The sequence below is a fragment of the Aedes aegypti genome, chromosome 2 (assembly GCF_002204515.2).
Source record: "Aedes aegypti strain LVP_AGWG chromosome 2, AaegL5.0 Primary Assembly, whole genome shotgun sequence".
NCBI lineage: Eukaryota > Metazoa > Arthropoda > Insecta > Diptera > Culicidae > Aedes > Aedes aegypti.
In genome coordinates this window covers 108,078,693-108,103,498 of record NC_035108.1, presented here as the reverse complement: position 1 = coordinate 108,103,498, position 24,806 = coordinate 108,078,693, and the positions used below count along the sequence as shown (strand labels likewise).

Genomic DNA, 24,806 nt, shown 5'->3' with positions numbered 1-24,806 from the left:
AGAATTCACTATTGATGTAATATATGGATATTGAAAGTTCCAACGCGCGATTATAATACTTCAGTTTTCGTGCTGTTGTATTGGTGTAAGTAGTGGGAAACCAATCAGTTTGGTGATTCTAACGGTAACAAATAGCAAGACGAAAGGAAAGTTGATAATCTATCATCATTATGATTTCATTCCTAATTTCATGATCCGTTTTATAAATTCCGCGTATGATTCGGCAATTTTAACAATTTATACATGTGTATTCGAAGAAAACAGACTACGAGCATTTATTACCTTGCAACACATTCCTAAGTGATCAGATATTTATCATTTTCTACAGCCTAATTTAATAATACCTACATTGGGTTGTAACAAAAATTTGATCTTGGTATGTTGATTTGCCTCCTAATCATAGTTTCGACAATAGTCACATGCTTACTATCCCTTATGGCAGTGTTGTTGATTCTATTGTCTATCGCTCATCAGATTCGCGCCACCCGGCAGGGACTTGGTCCTATGTACCCAATACTCTGCTGTGTCTTAACTTCACGCAATACATTCTGTAGATGTGTGATACAGTTTGCGGAATATTATGATTTATCACTTCGTTCAGATGGAAAATTCTGTTATGGTACCATATTCACATATCAGATAACTCCCACCTGGAACGATGTAATACATCGGAGACATGTAGATTCAGATGTATGTATACGATCTATGCCTAGTTCGGCTCTGATCGACAGGCAATCAGTGTATTCAGTTTTTCAACTAGCTTGAAGCGATGAACGTTTCAAGACAAGCTCTCCACTATATCTGCTAGCAATCACCGGTCGTCGATAGACATTTCGGTTCTTTTCTGCTAAAGATAGATCCGATTGTATGCCAAAGACTATGGCTCATGCTTTTCAATACAGCTGGAAAAACAAGAACTACACCCAGCACCAAATAGTACGTAACTATGAGGCGGACCGGAAGGTTTGATGAGCAATCCCCACCATAAGCTTTTTTTAAACCTATTTTTGTAAACAAAATATTTTTTTCCCAATTATGCAACCATGTTTAACAAATGCTTAAGAACTCTAAAAAGCATACTGCACATAAAAAACAGTATAATATTCATGTCCTCACAGTCAAAATAGGAAAATTCCTTAGGGTGTCCATACTGCCCCGTGTCCCCCTATTCATTATTGCCTATTGCACGGTGACGTCATCAGAAAATCACTCTCTTTCTCTCCTTTTGAAAATCTGAAAACAGTGCCAATACCTGTCAAAGTTGACAGGAAGTGGTACCGTTGTTTTCAAGTTTTATACTGCCGTGAATCGCAAGTCAGTCCCATCTGCATTTTTGCTAAAATTGAGTTGAGTTCAGTTTTCAACACATGTTCTAATGCTCTTTCAGCTGCCCCAATGAAATAAAAAGTTTTGTTCGGAAAAAGTAGGAAAAAACAGCAAGTCAAATTGTCCCGTAATAAAAAGTAAGCGCATATCAGTCCCACTATAGATTTCTACACATTGTAACACAAAAATGAACCATGTTTTGATCATCTATATATTTTTTCTAAAAAAGGTATCGTAGTGAAAAGTAAATTGTGAAAGTTTCATAAGGATTTGAACATGTTCAAATCTTCTGGAATTTTTTGAATATTCGTATGCAAAATGAGTTTGGAAACTTCACAGCCCATTTTCTCAATGCCTACTTTTTACAGATGGGACTGACTTGACGTTTGAGCGGTGCCGTGTTATTTCCCGAGCAACACATATGTTGATATTGAGTATTATCAACATATATACGACTAATTTTGGTTATATATCAGTTGATAATACTCAATTATAACATATGTGCTGCTGGGGTTACGTGACTATGGCAACGAGTGAATATGGCACAGATCAAACGTCAAATTAGTGAACTCGTGCACTGGTCCATAGAAGAGCGAATTAGAGAGAATGTCATCGTGAAATGAACTATGGTATCGTTAGAATATCCTGGCATAATGTTTTGAGTTTTTAGTTTGCACAAACCATCCATTTATGGTAGTTTTCTTCTTTTCTTTCTTTCTTTCAAATTGAACATAATCTTTTCCACGAGTGCTAACCTGAGGGGTGCGGTCTCCAACAACTTGGTGGTTCAATTTAAACACATTGTTTTCTACCAGTGCTAACCGTTGTTTGTGTGCATGTCTCGCAGGAGACCATTTTCAAAATACACATTTAAAATACTTCACACAAAGCTTCAGCAGTTTGATACAGGCAATAAGTCTAATAAATCAGCTGAATCAGATAGTTTTTGACCGTATGCGAGTAAACATATATTTCACCAAAGTTCTGAAAAATTCACACATCAATAAGACCAAGTAAAAGTTTTTTTCTCATTAAGCACTCATTAAGCGTTTACAGACATGTCCACAAATTTTGACAAGATATTGGATTTTGGAAGTTCAGGTCCTTATGATCTACAAAATCTACCACAGTCTATACTTACCCAATTTTCGTGAAACATTTTCATTCCTACCCATAAAGCTTCATATGGTGTGGAAAGTGTACCGCAATGAATATTGTTAATCTTAAGGTCTTCAGAACACACTGAAGTAGTGGGAATCAATTTCGGTATACAGCTTGTCTTATTGTTCGAACAAGATGTTTTTAATATATCCAGACTTGATAAGTAATAAAATTTCGTTGAGTGCCGAAAAATTGTTTTTGCGATTCCGTTGCAAATCAGTAAACTTTTCATTGATAAGCCTGATTCGCTGCTGACAAGTAATTTTTTGGCCTATCTTGATGCATGGGAAATTCCTGAAAGGAATCGATGAAGGAAAGTCATTTTTCTGATCGCAGTACGCAGTTGAAAAGAAATGTCAGTTCAAACGGGAGTCGCTGTAGATAATTTCTGCAAGGAATCGGCGAGAAATTTCTTTAACGATTCCTGTTTAGCAGCAAATCAAGCTATAAGATGCACAACATAATGGCCTACTTTTCCTACTGAAAAAAAAAACAATGCTGAAAAGTGTTACTTTTTAGCACTGGATTCGATGCTGAAAAGTAGCACTTTTCAATACTGTTTTGAAGGCGTCAGCCAAATATCCCAGTGTATTCTGCCATAGCATCTGATTCTATATTTGATGTGCGATCCAGATGCAAGACTGGTGAAGTTGGATTTTTTTCAGAATCTATGCGAGATACCTAACTTCGGAAGTGGTGTATTCGATCTATATCAGGATGCGCTCTAATGCGCCCTTCTTCCGAAGGGATGGATTGCATGGATACCGAGAAAAACCCATTTTCGGCGAACTGCATTTTCTAACTGTTGCATTAGACTGTTGTATTGTTGCATTAGACTGTTGTATTGTTGCATTAGACTGTTGTATTAGAAATGTCATACAGATATTCAATGGTACCGCACTCTATGTCTGAACCAGACGATCATAAAAATCGAATGTACATCGGATTTTTTTTTCGCTGGAGTCCAGTATTTAGATTACATTTTAAAAAATCGGAAGGTTTTAAAATATTCCATCAGTAATATTTTTATGTTTTCGACTTTAAAGCTATTTTTTGAGCATGAGCATGCCCGCAGTTGCTACTCCGTTATTGCAAGAACAGCTGTACTTACACAGGGAACCAACAGATGCTACTCAGGATCAGTAGTAAGTACTGAGGTTTCATTATCATACCAAACAATACCGGCGCCGGCTGCGTCCGAATGCAGGTCAATTTGGGAATGGGAGGGAAATGTTGACGTGTTACTTGCTTTATGGAAGCCGAGGAGTCCTCTGCACTTTCACAAGAAAACATTGGAAGTTTGGATATGGAAAAGGATTATATCTTTATCGTGTTGGTAAACGATAAAGATATAATTTTAAATGAATACGTGAACACGGATGATCGATACCGATAGTGCGGTTACTATGCGACCGGACACGATCCGAATTCCGTCGCTCGCCCACAAAGGAGCATGCAACAGATTCAACGGACCAAAAACTACTGACGCGTCGATCTTTTTTGTCACCCGCATACTTTGATTTCGTTTTTTTTTTCTTCCGAAACCGCGAACTGAAAACACTTGATCCGGATTCCGTCGCTCGCCCTCCTTTTTCCACTTTGAAGCTATTTTTTATACTAAAACTCATGAAAACCACGTATTTCGATGCATTTCAGTCCATACAAAATGCATGGAAAAAATGTCACCGATAGAATATTTTAAAACCTTCCGATTATTAACCCTTCAGTCGTCGCGCTGTTTGCCACCGTCAGAACCAGTACGCTGATGCTGTGTACGACATGCGAGGTTTTTTCACCACTGTTGTACAAAATACAACAGCGCGACGACTGAACTGTTAAAAAAGAGAGAATACTGATCTCTGGCGAGAAAAAAAATCGATGTACATTCGATTTCCAAACCGTGTACTGTAAACCAACAATTATTTGAACAAAATCCCTTACAAACCATCCGCGTTTATTTTTGTTTTTAATTATAAGGTAGGCTTTCGGCCGAATACCGAATAGTTGAAATATTATTATTCGGCCCATCTTGTTATACACAGCACAAGTGTAATGGTGCTGACGATTTCTGAACGTGTGATCACTATTGATATGATCTATCAATGCATTGCTTAATCACTTGAAGATTTTCAGAGCAATTCTTATAGAATATGGTCTTTATTTCAATGAAAAGTCTCATTTTTGATAAAAGATCTCTAAAATATCACTTTTAACCAAAATGATCTCTTAAGTCTCTTTTTTCCTTATTAATCTTGAATTAAATCCTGATGCAAAATTGCCCAGGCTCCCAAGAAGCCTTCAGAGACTATAACGGGTTCAACAGGCTCTTCAAGAATTTCGTCTCACACTTCCCGAGGAAAAGCTCCAAGAATTATAATAGTTATTTCATTAAGAATACTTTCAGGGTTCCTACAGCGATCTCTCCAGAAATTCTTCTAGAGATTTCGCTACCAATTCTCCAAAAAAAATTTCCAGGATTCTTCAAATGATGCTTAGAAGAATTTCTATAGAATTTGCTTCTGAAAATCCTTGAGAACTCGAAAGCTACTATCTCCAGTAATTTCCTTAGGTATTGATTTTTTTTCCAAAACTATCCTAGAATTTCCTTCACATATTTTTCACAAATCCTCCAGCAGAATTCTCCAGTTGTTTCCTTAGGAGATCTTCCACTTCCTTGAACACTGGGTGTTGGTTTTTTTTTTTTTAAAGAAACCCTGCAAGAATTATTTCATCTGTTCGTCTGGATTGCTTCAAGAATTTATCCACGCTTCCTCTCAGAAATCAAAAATTGAGGGGTTCTTTGGACAAATATATATTTTTCAATAAGAATTTTTCCAGCATATCAGCATATACTCCTGCTGTTTTACCAAACATTTCTTAAGAAGTTTCTCAAAAAAAAACCCCATACAATCTTCAAAATTTAAGTTTTCACACCAATATATACTACAGCAATTTTTTGTACAATGCTTTCTTCTATCACTCCTACATAAATATTGTCGTCTCTAATAAAACTAAAAAAAATGCATAAATGCTTATAGATGGGGATTCGATGCCGGTTATGGACCATTTGCGTATTATGGACCCCCTACAGAAAAGCATAAAATTAACACTAAAGGCATGGAAATCCACCGGGGGAACTTCGATTGCATTGTTAGTCAGCAGTTTCAAGCAAAATATTTGGTTTGAGATGCATAAATACAGATATTTGAACAGTTTTGTAAATAAAACCACGGAAGAAGGTCCATAATACGCATTTTCAGTTGGGTCCATAATAGGCACGTCGGCAGCGAGCCGGATTACATGGAAATCAAATGGAGGGTCCATAATAGGAAACGTCAATTTGTAAACATTCCTATTATGGATCCCGGGACCCCAAATGCATATTTCGCTGGAAAAACATTGAAGTTGTTGTTAGACTCCAGTGACTCCACAAAACGTATATCCGTCTGAGATATCATTGCAGAAAATCGTCGAGATTGAATTTTGGCTACTAAGACCAGTGCGTTCACAGATGCGTGCATAAAATGAATACGCAAAGCGGTTCTATTTTAGCTATTCTTTCATTTTTTTTTTCTATCTTTATTAACGAGATTTTTAGACCTGGGCTAGTTCATCTCGGGACCAACGGCTTTACTTCCCTTCCGAAGGAAGTCGTCACTGAAATTTTTAGTGACTATCTCGGGGATGGGATTCGATCCCAGGTCCTCGGCGTGAGAGGCGTGTGTTCTAACCACTACACCAGGTCCGTCCCCTATTCTTTCATTTCTGCACCAATCGTTGATATCAAGGTTGGTAGAGTACGACCCTGTTTCCGCACCGGTAGTTGCTATAGAGCGCTGCATATGACGAGCCTAACCTCACTTATTTGACAGCTGCTGGTCCTGTTGTTTACGTTTCGGACTTAGTAGTTTTTTCCATCATTTTTTAATCTTCGCATTTCTATCGCCAGAATGCTGATGGTGACGATTTTCCACGGTGGGAAGATAGAATAATACGATCCGTGGGTATCTGCAGTGGATTTGACCTCTCCTCGCAGCAAACTTTCACGAAATTAAGAATGATTCGAAAAAAGTACTAAGTCCAAACTGTAAACAACAGGACCAGTACCTGTCAAAATTGATGCGTGACGTCACAGTGCAGTGGAGTATAGGCCTTTTCATGTGACAGATCCGTCTATGCATTTGTTTACATCGGTGGAGGACCGGTGCTAACACGGACCTGTCATTTTTCATAGAAGAACACTGTCAAAGTGCTTCCCGATCAGCTGATTTGAGACGTCATGTGAATATGCCTATTCTTGCTTCTTGTTTATCATTATTGACAGCTACAGTGTTTGCACGACATAACGTGAAGTGTTTGTTCCGCATTGTTTGGACGTTTAGACAAAAAGTATCGCTAATGAATTCCTTTGGTTTTTTCCACAAGGTTGATTGAGAGGATCATCATAGTAAACATGAAATGGAATTCTTCTGGAGTTGCTTCGAATAATTCACTACATTCCCTCCGGGAGTTTGTCCAGAGTTCCTCAGAAAATTTCTCAAGAGTTTCTCCGGGAATTTCTCTAGACTTCTTCTGGGAATTCCTCTAAAAATTATTCCGGGTTTCCATCGGCAATTCTTCTGGATATTATCCAGCAATTCCTTGGAACGTTCTCCGGATTCCACCGGCAATTCTTCTAGATTTCTTCCAGAAATTCCTCCAGCGATTCATTCGGATTTCTAGAAAGTTCCTCCGGAGTTTCTTTCCAACTGTGGGAATTTTAATTTTCTCCTTAGTTTCTCCAGGAATTTCTTCGGAGTTCGTCAAGCAATTACTCCGGTGTTTCTCTAGAAACGCTTCCGGACTTCCTCCAGTAACAACTCTGGAGGCGTTTCTAGAGAAACTCCGGGGTAATTGCTTGACGAACTCTAGAGATATTCCTGGAGAAACTAAGAAGGAAATTCGAAGGAATTCCTGGTGGCAAGCATGGGAAACATTCACTCGAATATTGCATTTCTCTCGCTCACATCCACAAGCGGTCAAGAGCGAGATTGCCGTTGCTCCGACCAAGCTGAGTGTTTCAATTTCCAATGCGCTTTCTTCTTGTTCGCCGAGCGACAAGTTAGACAAAAACGGCAACAGAATGATTCACTACCGACTCCTTGTGCCGAAGGCATCCGATTGCTGTAGCGAATGATTCTTTACATTCCGATTCCGTACGAGTGGCATTCGTATTTGAGAGCTGAAGAGCGTTCATTGACTGGTAATACACAAGGCGCAATGTTTCAGTGAACGCAAAATCTGTACATTTCGCAGGAAGCTTTCAGTGATCGAATGACGAGCGCGTTCTTTCGTGTCTCCAATTTAAGAGAGGATAGGTGCTCTCTCCGCTCCGTATATCTTTTCATTTTCGGTTTATCTCAACCATTTACGATTCGTCGGGATTGCGCTCACCCTAGTAGCGTTCGGCAGTCATTGAACATTCAGTGGCAGCAGATACTTTGCAGATATTTTATCGGTAGCGTTCGCGTGAGTGAGTGAATTTTCCCATGCTTGCCTGGTGGAGCTCCAAAAGAATTCCCGGAGGAATTTTTGGAGAATATCTCCAAAGGAAATCCCCGGATTATTTCTTGGAGGGAATTCTCGGAAAAGTTCTTGGAAGAAATCCCCGGGGGCATTCCTGAAGGAAATCCTCTAAGAAATTCCTGGAAAAAATCTTCGGAAAAAATCCCCGGATTATTTCTTGGAGGGAATTCTTGGAAAAGTTCTTGGAAGAATTCCCCGGGGGCTCTAAGAAATTCCTGGAAAAAATCTTCGGAAAAAATCCTGTTGCAAATTTTCCAAGAACTACCTGGAGAAAATTTCCAGAAAAATTCTCTGAAAAAAATCTCCGAAATAATTCCTGAAGAAAATCCCCGGAGAAATTTCCTTATGATTTTTTTGGGTGAAATACCCAGAGGAAATTCTGGACGAAATCCCCTGAGAAATTGCTATTGGAAATCCCCTTGGTAATTCCTAGAGCAAATCGCCAGGGAATTTTCGGGAGGAAATGCTCAGGGGAATTCCAGGACCAATCTCCGGAGGTGCTTCTGGAGGAAATTCCCGAAGCAATACCTGGAGGAAAGCACAAAAGAATTTCTGGACGAAATCCCTGTATGAATTGTTATTAGAAGTCCCTTGGGGAATTCCTGGAGAAAATTATCAATAGAGGTCTTGACGAATATCCCCGAAGGAATTTCTATTTGATATTCTCGGAAAAGATCCTGGAGTAAATCCCCAGAGGAATTCTATAAAACAATCTCCGGAGGAAGTTTTTAAGAAAATCCTCAGAAAAATTTCTGGTGCAAATACCCGAAGGAATTGCTATTGGAGATCTCCTGAAGAATTTTTGAAGAAAATCCCCGGAGGAGTTCTTGGGGGAATTCTCCGGAAGGAATGCCTGGAGCATATCGTCAAAGAAGTTTCTGGAGGAATTCCTGGACGAAATCTCTGGAGGAATTTCTGGATGAAATTCCCAGAAGATTTCCTGGAGGATATCCCAGGAGAAGTTTCGAGATGAAAAAATTCTCTGAAAAAATCCCAGAAATCGGACGAATTGCTATTGTAAATCCCCTGAGAAATTCCTGGCGAAAATTCTCAGAGGAGTTTTGGGGGATATTGCCGGAGTAATCCTTGAAATCCCCGGAGAAATTCCTGGTTGAAATCCCAAAAGAAATTCCTAATTCAAATCCCAAGAGAAATTCATAAAGGAAACCTCCGGAAAATGTCTCTGAAAAAAAATCCGCGACAGATTTTTTGAAGAAAATCCTAGACGAAATCCCCGGAGGAATTGCTATAGAAATCCCCTGTTGAATTCCTGGAAAAAATCTCAAAGAAGGTCTAGGAATACCCCCAAAGAGAAACCTTGCAATTCTCGGAGAAATTCCTGGAGAAAACTCCCGGAGGAGGTTCTGGGGAAATTGCTGAAGGAATCCTCGAAACCCCTGGAGAAATTCTAGACAAAAAATCATGGAGAGAATTCTCGAATGAATTCCTGGTTTAAATCCCAAGAGAAATTCTCGGAGGCAATCTCCGTAAAAATTCTCTGAAATTCTCATCCTAGAAAAAATCCTGACCCAAATCACCTTGGAAAAATCTCCGGAGGTATATCTGGAGAAAATCCCCGGCGGAATTCCTGGACGAAACCCCCAGAAAAAATCGTGTAACAAATCATCGAAGAAATTTCTTGAGAAAATCCCAAGAGGAATTTCTGGACGAAATCCACGGATAAATTTTTGAAGAAAATATATACCCGACGGGATACCTGGAGCGAGTCCCCGGAGAAATTCTTGCAGCAAATCCCCGGATGAATGCCTGAAAGACTGCACGTCACTTTGTTTTGCAGAATAGCAACGGTTGGATCGGTTGGATAGCATTTCCAAATATACAAACGCATTTCTAACCGACAGGGTGGGTTGCTGTTTCCCATACGTGTTTAGCAACGACCGGGGCAATGTCGCGTTATGATGGTCGTTAGCAATTTGTGTTTATTCACGCTGCGGTGGGCATCGTCTTAGGGGTCCGTTACAAGCATTGAAACCTATTCTGTCCAATATTTATACTATCTCGAGATTCGATTGATTTTTCGATTATCTTCTAATTTTCTAATCCCTGGTTGAAATCTTATAAAAACCTGAAAAAAAAAATTAAAGGAAATCCCTAGCGATTTCTGGAGAAGTTATTGATTCTTAGAAGACACTTTAATCGGGAATCTTGGAGGATTTTCCAGAGAAATCGTCATCCATCGATTGGATAAAATCTTGGAGGAGTTGGGACTATTCTGAAAAATTTTGAAAGATTTTTTGAAGGAACTCAGATGATTTCTGAAATATTCTTTGGAGAAATTTCATGTATGTGGTTCTCCTTGAGAATATCCTAGCTCAATTCTTCAGGTATTCTAAAAAAAATTCTTGAACAAATTCCCTAGGAAATGAGCCTTTGTGTTTGAGCTGCAGAAACTTTCAATTGCCCATTGCACGGTGTCGTCATCAGAAAATCGCTCTCCTTCCTTCCTTCCTTCGAGAAATTTGAAAACAGTACAAGTACCTGTCAAGCACAAAATATTTGCCAACATTTGTCCTACTCATGGTTCCGAACGTGGACGCTCCTCTGATCAGAAACATGTATGCGATAGACAAACATGTGGTTTTTTAAATGCTTGTTGATTAACTGACGCCCTATTTTATTCTGCACGTTTATTTAGATAATGAACAAATGCAGCGGCAGCACCAAATAATATACCACCAGTTGAAATCTCTAACTATTTAAGTTATTCAAATTGGATTTATTTAACCGTTCAGAATAATTCATAACTTGATTGCACATTCTTGAACAGTTGAAAAGCTTCAACGGATTCAAGCTTCTTCTGGTAGGTATCGATTTCTTGGTTTCATAGATTTTAAGCCGATCTTATGGAATATATGGTTATATATGGATATGGTTAAGTTTATCTTATGATTCAAACCTTACCTGTACATGTTGTATCCTACTATCACTAACAGGTGGACAACTATCGTCACCAGGAAGGCAGTCATTCCGACGCAATTCTGCGTTGGGCATTGCACATTGGCTTGCGCGTTCGGTTGCTGAAGTCTGCAAAGAAAAACACCGGTCAGAAAAAAGATCTTCAATCTCCAATCTTTCAAACTTACCGCTGCGAAACCCCGGCCATGCCCTGCTTGACCTGGTTCATACCGTCCCGCATCTCGTGGATCAAACTCTGCATGTCGTAGCCACCGCCCTGAATCTGAGCGGTCGGAGCTCGTGCCTGATTGTTCAGGATGGAATCCGCCCGGGCGTGCACTTCCCCAATGATCGACCGGATCTCGGTAACCGTTTGGACCATCAAGTTCTGATTGCGCAGCAGAGCATCGACTTCGTGACGCTGGATGACACTACCGGCAGCAATCTGCGGAGCGCCTCCCGCCTGTGGTGGCTGCTGCTGGGAAATATGTGGCGGGGGAGCGCCACCTCCGCCCTGCACCGACAGCAATCCTAGGGTTCGTTCCTGGCGACCAATCACCTCATCCAACTTGGTATTGAGTGTCCGCAGCTGGTCATGAGTGGCCGTCTGCGCTTCCCAAATCTGCCGCAGTTCCCGGGCATTGTAATCTTCGAACCAGTTCTCCAAATCATCCTTCTGCAGCTCGGGGTGCTCCTTCTGGTAGTCTTCCTTCTGCTGTTCCAGCTTCTTCTGGTAATCCTGGTACTCCTGGGTCAGCTTGGCCTGATCCTGATCATGGGGGACTTCCTCCTTGATCTGTCCGGGCACATGCAGCGACGTGGTCAGGAAGTGGAACACATCGTGATCGTCCGCCAATCCACCGGTCGCAGCGGACACTCCGAAGTAACCGGTCTTCGGCAGCACCACATTCTCCGCTCGGAAGCACATCTCGTAATCCTGATCGTTGTTGGTCATTCCGTTGTGGAACAGCACCGTCAGGATGTTGTTGTAGTACTCGATCTTGGCACGCGTCGGGAATGGCTTGTTACGGAAATCGCGCAAGCAACCGGACAGCAACTGAGTGGAACCGTCGCTGGAAGGAAAGGTCGATCAATTTTAGGAATTATCCATCTACATTAGGATGTGGCTCATATTTCGAATGTTCTCAAAACTAAAAGTTTGTGTGCTTTCCTCAATTAAAATCAGTTTGAGCCAAAAAGATTAAGATTCACAAAAAAAATAATGTTTAGTTTTTCGATAGTTTTTAAACTTCCACTCGGCTGGTTAGCCGTAAACCACGAATCATAATTGAAAAGTACGAAAATGAAGCCTACATCCTCACAAACCCGTAATACTCACTTGGTGTGATCGAACTTCTTCGTACCGTCGTTCAGCACGGCCGAGATGTACGGGTTGTTGTGCTTGTTGTCGTTATCGAACGAATCGAAGAAGATACCCAATCCGACCCAGCGGTCCGACGAGCCGAACACTTCGCCGGTGTAGTCGCCCTTCTCGGTGGTGTACCAGAAGGCCAGACCGTCGGCACCGATGCGACCCCGGCCGGACACTCGGAACACAATGTCGACCTCCCACCAGTCGAAATTGGTGCGCTGCTTGGTCCAGATGGCACCCTTCTGACTGCGGAGCGACGGCGCTATCCGGACGTTCTCCGAACTAGCAATGGCATCTGCGAAGAAAACGTGTTATTCAGCATGAAGGTTAACTAAATTTGAATAGTGCACCGAGGATGTACCGGCTTTGTAAGTTCTTGATCACGGATATTTATCTATGTATGACTCAGAGTAACCCGGGGCGAAATGGGCAACCCAAGAAGTGAACCCCCGTAACTTCCTGAATATGAACCAAATTGATCTGTTTTATCTTCATGACTCTATTCCAGAAAATATCTAAATTTAATCCTCCAATATTCAAATCTGCTATTCGACAGATTACATAGCGGAACAAACGCACTTACGACAAAGTAGAACGTTAGAAATATAACACAATTTTCGGGGTAACTTGCATCACTTTTAAACTTCAATCAACCAAAGCCATGAACTAAATCATGTCATCAAAGATATAAATTTCCTATGGAACATTTAATAAAAACGTCGAATTGAATTATTAAATAATTTCAACGATCTCAACTAAATGAAACGCAGAGAACCCAACAGCTGAGAATGCGGTACCGTCGATGGGGGTGACAATGGGTCTAGGGGTTGAGATTGGGTCAAAACGGAAAAAATATGATTTATGAAATATTTTAGCCAATAACGTTGATATTACTAAAATTAATATTTCATACGCAAGGGTACGTATTACTACACATCATTATTACGCGTTGCAAGAAAAATTTTGATACCTGGAAAATCCAGAGCTACTGATCTCTAAAATTTCCCACCAAAATTATCATAGTCACCAATGACTTTCGAAGCTAATTATTGCTGTTTATTTTGTAGCCAATATCACCGTGTATTCAGTGAATTTGACGGATTTGGTTGAATCCATCGGTTTTCATATGAACCTTATTCGAAAATACTAAGCCATGCAAATGCCGCAGCTTCAGTACTGATGAATGAACTGCATCACTACGCAGTGCAGCTCATATGCTGTTAAATGCAGCTTAATCAAAATTTTAGTTGTTGTCTGTCTTTTTAAGAAATGTCTAATTCCTGAATGCAACTACCTACATGTGAAATATCTGGATGGACGCGTGAATAGAAATTCTGTTCGTAGAGGGAACTGTTGGGAATCGTTTTTAATAGGCATCAGTGACAATCCCCCATGTAAAGTGCGGTTTCGAACTGAATTGATCTCGAACGTGGTTAATCCGAATAAATAGAGGTCCGTAATTCCCGAGATCCAAGTATCTACGAACCATTCGTCTCCATCATAAGTTCGAATTTTGCAGAATTTTGGTCTAACAGCTTTCTACACTTCACCATCTGTTTTGCTGTAGACTGTCAACGAGTCGGATCATGCTTAAAACTGCAATGCTTACTGTGGTTGATTTCCTCTGTGCGGGGATTGCTCGCTGCGGGTTATTTCCGCGAAACAATCCAAATTTTTAAATTTCCCCGCAATATTCAAAATACACACTTTTAGAAATAGTCAGGGGAGAGTCCTGTATGGCCCGACAGTCTCTATACCAGTAGGCGAATTCCGGCGCGTATTTTCTTCGAAGAAAAGAAAACTTTCTTGCTGGTGATTTATGGAAGAAAATGTCTTCTCTCCGAAGAAAATGTGCGCCGGAATTCACCTACAGGACACTTAACGTTTTTCGGAAACCAAGAGTAATTTTAAAAGTTAAACACTTTAATACAATACCTATAAAGCCGTTATTAGTTTACACAAAATATGACGTTTCTGTGGTTACTGATCATAGAGTTAGAGACATGTTCTCTATGGGCCGGGCAATTATATTGAATACCATGATTTTCGATTATTTTCTTGATGAGTAGAAACATTCTCCGACATGTTTGAACAGATGGATGGATATGGGTTATGAGAAGTGTCTGTTTGATCGGTGAGGATTTGAATTCGAAACTTGTAACCTCCGGCGTTATTGGTTCACCAAGTGGCTCGGTAGCTTAATTGGTAAAGCACTTGTCTGGCATACGACAGTCCTGGGTTCGAATCCCAGCTGAGCAGGTGGATTTTTTTTTCATAATTTTTCCCATAATTTATCCATCGTTGCCACGCTTCACTTGTTCTATTCTAAACTTTTCAATTTACCCGTAACGCGGATAGATCACCTTTTCGTGGTGCGTTATGGGGTAAGATCTACCAATTTGAACCCTAGTCTCATCTTGTTTGTCGGGCTAGGGTAATATGTTCTGGTAATTCCAAGGATTCACGGTACAAAGTCCTTGTTACTGGCAACAGTTTCTGAAAATTAATCTATTTTACCTAGCAGATGGTTAAAGACTCGGAGTTGGTCAGTCCCGAGACTACACTTGAAGCCAGGATAACAATCATGAGTATTAACTCAACAAGAACTGTTAAGCTTTGCTAATTCAAGGACTTACGTGAATTCTGATTACTAAACAAATTTTCTAGCTTGATTCGGTTTTGCTGCTAGCATAAAGCCCCTTTTTTTCTAGTATTTTTCTGGGACTAAACTAAAAGCGAAACAAAGATGTGACTAGAGTTCCGTTGCATGGTCAAATATCAGTAGTACCGATTTGGTTCCTCAAAAATTTAATCGATTATGTTTGCTAAGGGGCGCGCCTTCGCTGAGATGTAAATTTCTATGAAGGGTGTAAATAGCGGGACCATTCCATTATAGTCGATTTTTATCAATATCTGAGGAATCAAAACAAGAACTGTACAGAAATCGATGCTTCATTACCTATCAATGGAAATGGAGTAATGCGACATGCACTATACACTAAGGATACGGATAATGCCACAATAGATCTAAATACTGGTCGCAGTGGCGCATCCGAACAGAGAAAAAAAAAAACTTTTCAATTACAGTCGACTCTCTATATTTCGATATTCAAGGGACCATCGACTAATATAATTATCGAGTTATAGAATATACCGACACATAAAATCCTAAAATCAAAGGATCAAATTTCAGTATTTGTCTTGCCGCTCAAAAATCAGGTTTTTTTTACTGAAACACCAATATTTTTATTTTCATTTTTTCAACTTGGAAGTCTTTATTCACTTCCAAGCAAGAAACACCCATCGAGTTACGGAGAGAAATTTACCTCACACGTGACATCGACTAGTGGAGACATCGAGTTATAGAATATAGAGTTGTGGAGAGTCGACTGTAATAACAAAATAAATGCCATTAATTATATACTTCTTGAATTATAAATCTGTCCAGGCATACAGGATTCCTCTATAATCCCCATAAACACATCTAAGGGCTTGAGCAGTCTCAGTTGCCATCCAATGGATCATTAAAATAACCAAAACGACCGCTATGGAAAGCATAGATAGCGCCACCGTAGCCTTGTGTGTTTGACAGAACAGCAATGCTGTCACAATGTTAATTTCCCATGGGGGCATCAAAAGACGATTTCCCTGTAGCTCACAAAAAAAAAAAACACGTTGAAGATAGTTTCTCCTTCTATTTAGTGGTTTACACAATTGTCTACTCATTTACTTGCGTATTTCTAGCAATCGTGTAATGTTTGAGCAAAAACACACTAAAATCAATTCCGTCATTATGCACCTTACCCAGCTTAAACCCTTCTTCTTCTTTTCTGGCGTTACGTCCCCACTGGGACAGAGCCTGCTTCTCAGCTTAGTGTTCTTCTGAGCACTACCACAGTTATTAACTGAGAACTTACTATGCCAATGACCATTTTTGCATGCGTATATCGTGTGGCAGGTACGAAGATACTCTATGCCCTGGGATGTCGAGAAAATTTCCAACCCGAAAAGATCCTCGACCGGTGGGATTCGAACCCACGACCCTCAGCTTGGTCTTGCTGAATAGCTGCGCGTTTACCGCTACGGCTATCTGGGCCGTGGGCTTAAACCCACGTTAATGAATACACGGAGAAAAACATTTGTTAAATTCAACCATTTCTTAGTTAATTTCAAACAGTTTTTTGGGTTGAAATTTGCACAAACAAAATTATGGTTTAAATCAATAAAATGCATCGTTCAAAACAAACTAAAACTCTATGTCGTTTTTATCACGATTTTCTAGATAAATTCAACAAATCTTAGTTTGAAACTACCATGAAATTTGTTGCTGGATTTGACAAATCTTAAAACAACCAAAAAAGTAGGTTGATTCAAGCTAAAATAATGGTTTGAAATAACCAGGAATCACATTAAAATAAACAAATTTACTAGTTGATTCAACCAGGTTTTTGGGGTGGTTATAGCCTTATACTTATTTATTTAATTTTCTTTATTATTTTTGATAAAAAAAACTTTTATGCTTTCTTGTCTATTTATATTTTTTATAAATTATGATTGAAAATATTGTATCCATGACAATTATAGAAATCAATTCCCCAAACTTCTACGATCAAACAAAATTTGTATGCTGTCGATAATGCTTCCTTTGGAATGGGAAGTTCGGACCATAATGCGCACATTCTCCATGCAGAGTTCATTCTAGAAAAAAATGAAATATTTTTGGATCCAGGATCAGCACATCCAAAAAAGTTTGCGAAAAGCTATTCTACCGTTTCTGAGCAATCCGAAGCTGAATCGAGAAGCAGCTCTATCATTTTTCAATGCTTTTAGATGGCTGGTTTTTGCTGCGAACCTGAAAAATAAGAGCACGGTAGCATGAATAAGATAAAAATAAAACATAAAATTAATCAAATTACCTCAGAGACAAATGTGCAAACATTTGAAATACTATTCCCTGGTGAAAAACGGGATCCTTCCATGATCTCCAAATTCCAATTAAAAATTTGTACAAAGATGGCTAACTGCGTGTTTGTCCAAGAGCAAGCACAGAAATAACTCATGAAGTTGATTTATTTCAAACTAAATTTTTGGTTGATTTTGATTCAAACAAAATCTTAGTTTGTTTCAACATATTATCATTGTCGAAACATTCTATTATTTTATTTTGAAACTAAAAACAAATCAGAAACACAAACAATCTAATTTTTGGTAGAATCAAACCTGCTGTTTGTAAAAATTAACTAAAAATTTAGTTTGGAGTAACCATAATACAGCTTATGCTCGATAACTGGGCTGAGAGAACCTTCCAGTTAGCGAGCAGTGCTCGATAACTGGACTGCCATTCCAACGCACACACACATTCAAATAAAAATCAAGGGGGACTTAGATGCAAAGTTTTGGTTGGCGTCATTCGGTTATGGAATCGCGTCGTGTTCGTGTCATTCCGTCATTGAATTCGCGTTTTAATCGTACCGTCTTGTAAATTTTGAGGTGAATTAAACAGTTTTCGTTCCTGCAATGGACATCCCACCGGGCACCAACCGCAAACGGAAACAAAAAACCCTTACGTTGGTGGAAAAAGTTAAAATTATCGACGATTTCGAAAAAGGAGGTGGATCGCACGAGTCATATTGCACATTGAATTGAAAAAAAAATTTAAAATCTAAATGAAAAAAGACAAATTTACAATGAAAAAAATAATGCCGAAACCTTATTTTGCATTTGCACGCCCCTCGTCAGTTACGGGATGGTGAAAGTTTTTGACGTTTAACTGTTTTTTAACTGGGCTACAGCCCAGTTAGCGAGCACCCAGTTAAAAAGCAGCCCAGTTAAATAGCACCCAGTTATCGAGCATTAGCTGTACACCTTAAAAGCACATACAGGTACTACGTTGAAACAACCTATAAAGCAAGCTTGTTTTAAACAAACTCTTAAGCTTACAACAACAAATTTTGGTTTAAAAATAACAAAACTGATAGTTTGAAATTCAACAAACATTTTGGTTGTTTCAAACTAGGATGATTTTTCTCCGTGTAGTTATAAGTTAACGTGAACAACCCAAAACTGTCAGATTTCCCAAAAGTGCCAGATTCCCAAAAATGTCCAAAATGTCAGAATCATGTTGGCCACGGTTCATATATATGTGGTTGACATGCTTGGAGGGCCCGTGTAATTTCCATATACACACGCAAAAAAATTGTGCGGTAAAAACTACCATTTTAGGGGGTTAACTTAAGCGCCCGCACCGGCAATTTTCAGCAGACCAGAAATGCGCTTGATTTTACCATGTCTGTAGTTGGAATCAGATTGTTGTAAATTACTTCTGTCAAATATACCAATAATACGGTGGGGTGTACCGTAAACATAGTAAATTGGTCTGAATTTCCATGGTAGTTTTAAGAATGGGCGTAGTCAGCTAAAATAGTTATTTTTACCACAGAATTTTTTCCCGTGCAGTGACGGCTTTGTTTGGATGCGGTGAGCACTGACAAAAACTACATTCAATGATCCATTGAGCGGGACATAACTTTGGGAGGACATAATTTGCTCTAGAATCGAATGAGCGTTGTGGATTTTTGAACAGTTATGGATCAGTGGTGTAGTGGTTAGAACACACGTCTCTCAGGCTGAGGTCCTGGGATCGAATCCCATCCCCGACGACTTCCTTCGGAAGGGAAGTGAAGCTGTTGGTATCGAGATGAACTAGCACAGGGCTAAAAATTTCGTGAATAAATATAGAAAAAAGTCGATAAAACAACATAGGGTTTCAATGCTAGTAATGGACCCCTTAGTAGCTGAAATTCATTCTAGACGCTTTTCCGCAATGATATCTCATGAAACATACAAAATCATTCAATTTTTCCAGCGAAATATGCATTTGAAAAACTGTTGTCCGAATGCCTATTATGGACCCTCCCGGGGTCCATAATAGGATTTTTTACAAATTTGACGTTGCGTATTATGGACCCTCCATTTGATTCCCATGTAATCCGGCTCGCTGCCGACGTGCCTATTATGGACCCACCTGGAAATGCGTATTATGGACCCTCTTGTGTGGTTTCATTTACAAAACTGTTCAAATATCTGTATTTATGCGTCTCAAACCAAATATTTTGCCTGAAACTGCTGACTAACAATGTAATCGAAGTTCTCCCGGTGAATTTTCATAGGAATAAAGTTGCTTTGAGTGTTAATTTTATGTTTTTCTGTAGGGGGTCCAAAATACGCAAAGGGTCCATAACCGGCATCGACTCCCTAGAAAACATAAAATTTTAATATAAACAAACGAATCGAATTGTTTCGAATTGGACCTTCGGTTAGTAAACTCTTTTGAGTGTAATATTTACTCTGGATTGCTTAAAAAAATAAAAATTCTATCAATTTCTGAAAACCATATTATGTATCAATTTTCAAGGTATCGATCAAATTATGACATATTACGTATTAGTGCTCAAAATCAAGAGATTTTCAACTAAATGCATTAGTACACTGAAACAAGCATTGAAGTAATGAGAACCATGAACAAGTTTTTAAATTTACTATTCCAATCACGATTGAGCTATCAAGAACGCTTCTTATTTGTGTTTTGTTCTCTCTTTATCCAACCGCATCGATAGCCGAGCGGTAAGCGTTCGCGCTTGACAATCGCAAGATCCTCGGTTCGATTCTGGCCTGCTGCAAATTTTTAACCATGATATAGTATTTTTTACTGTAGAAATGGTGGCATGGTAAAATCGAATGCAGAAAATATTTGAAATAAATGCAAATTTAGTCTGCACAAATCAAGTGGCGTTGTGTATTTAATTTAACCCTCTAATATAGTAATTTCAACTGCAACGCTGTTCTCAGTGTATTGCAGTGATTTGGCAAGAGCAGGGCTGGTAGCGATCAGGCAGCAAAATAATAGTGACCAAACAGTGACTAAAGAGTGACCTACAAATATTATTCTAAAATAAAAGTTCATTCAATTCTAGATCAACTTCTGAGTGCCCTCTCAAAATTTGAGCTAATTTGGATGAAAACTGAGACTGCACAAAGGGTATGTATGGGAATTACTAAGGGGAAAGCAAGTAATTCATTCAATCGGTCATAATGTTCGCCCATGTGATCTTGAGGGTTAGATCTACGCTGATACTGTCAGAATACATCTTCGATTTGAGAATAGTCTTCGGCCAAGTTGTAGCTGACAAATACATCCAACAGTATCATAGCTCTTCTAACCTTCAAGAGTACATACAGGGGATAGGCAAAATGATTGAGATAGGCAAAATTTTGCCCAAATTCAAATGCTTATAACTTTATGAAAAATGAATGAAATTGGATGCATCTGGAAGCAGTCGACGGCAAATTTGGTCCAGTTTTAGGAACTTCCTTGGCCATGCATATTGGCCACTGGGCACCGGAGATGTTCCGGATTTTCTGAGGTCATGTCCAAATGTCATTTTTTCTGTCGCTTGTATTTTTGTATGGTGTAAAGTTAGATAGATGTTTGCAATTTTCCTAGAAACTAGAACTAATAGGAAGATGAATGCCACCGGACGCATTAAGATTGGTTGGAAATCTTCAGAAATATGACCATTTCCGTAAAACTGGTTCCGGAAAGCATGGTCAGTCATGTTTGTATTTCCAATCATGTAAATATTATCCGGAGCTATATCCAAGCGGACACCAACCTTAAAAATGATGTTTCCTGCAGCGTATTCAGAACCATTAGATGCACAGACCACTCTATAGAACGTTCCAGGTGCCCTGGGGGAAGTGGTCAGTTAGGAACATATCCGGAACCATATCAATATGGGCATCAAACTTCATTATTTTCAAAGGTTATGCTTTCCGAAGCATTTCCAGCATCACCGGCTGCCATAACCACTTTATAGTAGGTTCCAGGTGCCCCGGGGGATGTGGCCAATTCGGAACATGTCCGTTCATCTGTTTAGAATCACATTCTACCATAAACAGTACGATCCATGTGACTTGGAAAATGGCGAGCATTTTCAGAACCACAAGATATAATAATCACTCTATAGTATATTCCAGGGGCTCCTAGAGATGTGGCCAACTCGAAACATGACCTCATCCCCCAGGGCCCATGGAACCTACTATACAGTGGTCATATAAATAAGTTGCGCTGTAAATACTTCTATTAGCAACACCTTCAAAAATCTTGATGTTTTTACCCATATTGATGTGTTTTCGGACATGTTTTGAATTGGCCACATCCCCGGGGCACCTGGAATCTACTATAAAGTGGTCATGGCAGCCGGTGGTGCTGGAAATGCTTTGGAAAGCATAACCTTTGAAAATCATGAAGTTTGATGCCCATATTGATATGGTTCCAGATATGTTCATAATTGACCACTTCCCCCAGGGCACCTGGAACGTTCTATAGAGTGGTCTGTGCATCTAATGGTTCTGAATACGCTGCAGGAAACATCATTTTTAAGGTTGATGTCCACTTGGATATAGCTCCGGATAATATTTACATGATTGGAAATACAAACATGACTGACCATGCTTTCCGGAACCAGTTTTACGGAAATGGTCATATTTCTGAAGATTTCCAACCAATCTTAATGCGTCCGGTGGCATTCAACTTCCTATTAGTTCTAGTTTCTAGGAAAATTGCAAACATCTATCTAACTTTACACCGCACAAAAATACAAGCGACAGAAAACATGACATTTGGACATGACCTCAGAAAATCCGGAACATCTCCGGTGTCCAGTGGCCAATATGCATGGCCAAGGAAGTTCCTAAAACTGGACCAAATTTGCCGTCGACTGCTTCCAGATGCATCCAATTTCATTCATTTTTCATAATGTTATAAGCATTTGAATTTGGGCAAAATTTTGCCTATCTCAATCATTTTGCCTATCCCCTGTAGGTACACACTATGGCCGATTGAATAAATTGCTTGCTTTTCTAACAGGTGTTCCCATACAGACTTTGTTAATGATTGTGTAGTATCAGTTTTCATCAAAATGAGCTCAAATTTTGGGAAGACACTCACAATTTGATCTAGAATCGAATTCACGGTGTGGATCAAACACATTTTTGAACCTCTCTACTAGCGTATGCTACAACTTAAAATCTCGAATCCCAGTCAGGTTAGTGAAGCTCCTAGAAATTCATCAACTCTAAAAAAGTAAGAGGTTGTTTCCGAGATACGACCGCCAAGTTGACGTTGGATAACGTTAGCTTCTTCTATTTCCTGATTTAGGACCGTCACGAACTTATGAAAGATTTACCTAGAAATCTAAAAATCTAATCAATTTTCAAACTATTTGTTGCATGTCAATTCTGATCTATTATGGATATTGAGTGTTATTATTTGGTTGGTTCGGTTAACACTTCAACATCGATAGAACCGGTCGATGGAAGAAGAAGCATGGGCGGTAACTTTTGCTCTCCAAATAAACAGAGAAAGAGTTTTGGGTGATCTGTTTGTAGTATGAAAATGATGTCCGTAATAGGGAATGCATCACCAAACTCGCAAATAATCAATGATCATGATCATTATGAATGAAATAGATCACTTGGGAAATGCGACCGTTCCTTATGAATAATCCCAGAGATAATCATATTCTTTAGTCCTTACATTTAATAGATGGAAATCATATCCTTAGGGGCCATCCATTTATTACATAAAGGTTCATGGGGGGAGGGGGTTTCAGATTTCTCACGCGCCATACAATTTATATTTTAATTTATTTTTATTTCTATACAAAAATCAAAGGGGGCTGTGTAAAAGACCCGATTGCATGACGTTAACTACGCTGCGTCCTCGGAAACAGCCTCAAATTGCCGTATTGTCAATTATTCGTAATTAATCAATTATTGTATGATGGAATGAGATGAATTAAGAGATTATAGCAAGTATGTGGTAAACACATTAGGGAATATTATACAAATAACTCTTTAAAACACATTTGTTGGCTCTGAAAAGGGCCGATTGAATTGTTGAATTTGCGTAAAACGGACACATTTTGACGGCGCACTGGTTTCAATCATCCTCGCCCGATGAGATTTGCGATGCGCATGACGATGTGCGCTTCAACAAGCGGCTTTGGTCGATTTTCTTCAGCCATCTCGTACAACAGCTTGCCTCTGGTAGCGAGGAGCTGAGCAGGTTTGGAGAAGCTCTTACCAGCTCGAAAGCGAAAACAGAATGAAACCAGATTCAACGAAGGAGGGATGCTTTATACCCTTAGAATAGCAGATGATGCTCCTCCTTTCATATTCTTCGTTTTCTTATCTGGGAAATACGCTATATGAAACTGATGTCTGGGTAAGGGATGTACAGATTAGCATTATGCTGTTATTGCAACCCGACGGCACTGCAGCAGCATCCTTGGAAACAGCTCCAAATTGCCGTATTGTCAATTATTCGTAATTAATCAATTATTGTATGCTGCTATGAGATGAATTAAGAAATTATAGCAAGTATGTGGTAAACACATTAGGGAATATTACACAATCAACTCTTTAAAACACATTTGTTGGCTCCGGAAAGGGCCGATTGAATTCTCGAAAACTTATTCATACAGACTCAAGTCAAAAAAGTATACATACTTACTTTATCGATCCTACGTGTTAAGCAGGCGGAATTCTACACGTACCGCTCTGTACCAACTCAACTTTTCACTTTTAGAACGTTTGATTTCCGGATTTACAAAACGACGAAAGTAACATTTTCAACTTTCGCAACCTAACCACTACTTTCGCCGCCCCGCTGTATGGAGAGACAAAGTGACTTAACCACGAATCAAAACAAAACACTAAGGTACCGTGGGGTAAGTGGATACAGAAAAATTAATAATTAACTTCATTGTTATGTACAGCTAACGTGAATAATGTAATTCAAACTTTTTTCTGTGGATAACAAATGAGGGACTATTATACTTCAAATCGTCATTTATTTTTATTTTTCTGATTGTTATGTATTGAGTATGAGAGACTTAAAAATTTGCGCCAAATGATCCACTTGTCCCACCATGGTGGGGTAAGTGGATCACCAATTAAAAAAAATCTGTTCTCGAAACAAATGTGGTGTGATTATTTATAATAAAAATGATATTACTCTCGTTCTTGTTATTAGTGCTAGTAATGTTACATTATAATACTTTAAAATTAAAAAAGTTCCTTTATTTAATCAAAATATAATAAAAAGTATGTATATATTAGTTCATACTAAATCTAACAAAAAAAAACATTGACTCTAGAAAAATTTGGAGAAAATTCATCCATTTATACGCATAAGTTATACAGAAGTATTGTTGGATTATTCCTAACGACATTTTCGAAAAACACTCTTAGTTTTAAAATATTAGTTACTTTTACTTTGGAATAACAAACTGAAATACTTCTATTTTATTTATGAACATATGTGTATCATCTGTCTAGAACAATTTATATGGTCAAATAAGGTACGATACTATGCGTTCAATTGGAAAATTAGTATATTTTG

General features: G+C 39.0%; 1 protein-coding gene and 1 non-coding gene across 2 annotated transcripts in view; one reads left to right on the top strand and one right to left on the bottom strand.

Annotated features, from left to right (window-relative positions):
* The window catches only part of LOC5574066 (protein ERGIC-53), a 43,387-nt gene that overhangs the window by 4,470 nt on the left and 14,111 nt on the right, over positions 1-24,806 (bottom strand). Inside the window, exons 2-4 of the mRNA XM_021841900.1 lie at positions 12,308-12,635; positions 11,157-12,041; positions 10,975-11,097 (exon numbers count right to left, since the gene is read on the bottom strand). Coding sequence (XP_021697592.1) covers positions 10,975-11,097; positions 11,157-12,041; positions 12,308-12,635 — 1,336 coding nt within the window. The remainder of the gene's footprint in view (positions 1-10,974; positions 11,098-11,156; positions 12,042-12,307; positions 12,636-24,806) is intronic.
* On the top strand, positions 14,528-14,599 carry Trnaa-ggc. Its single transcript has one exon. It is a non-coding gene; the product is annotated as a tRNA-Ala (tRNA).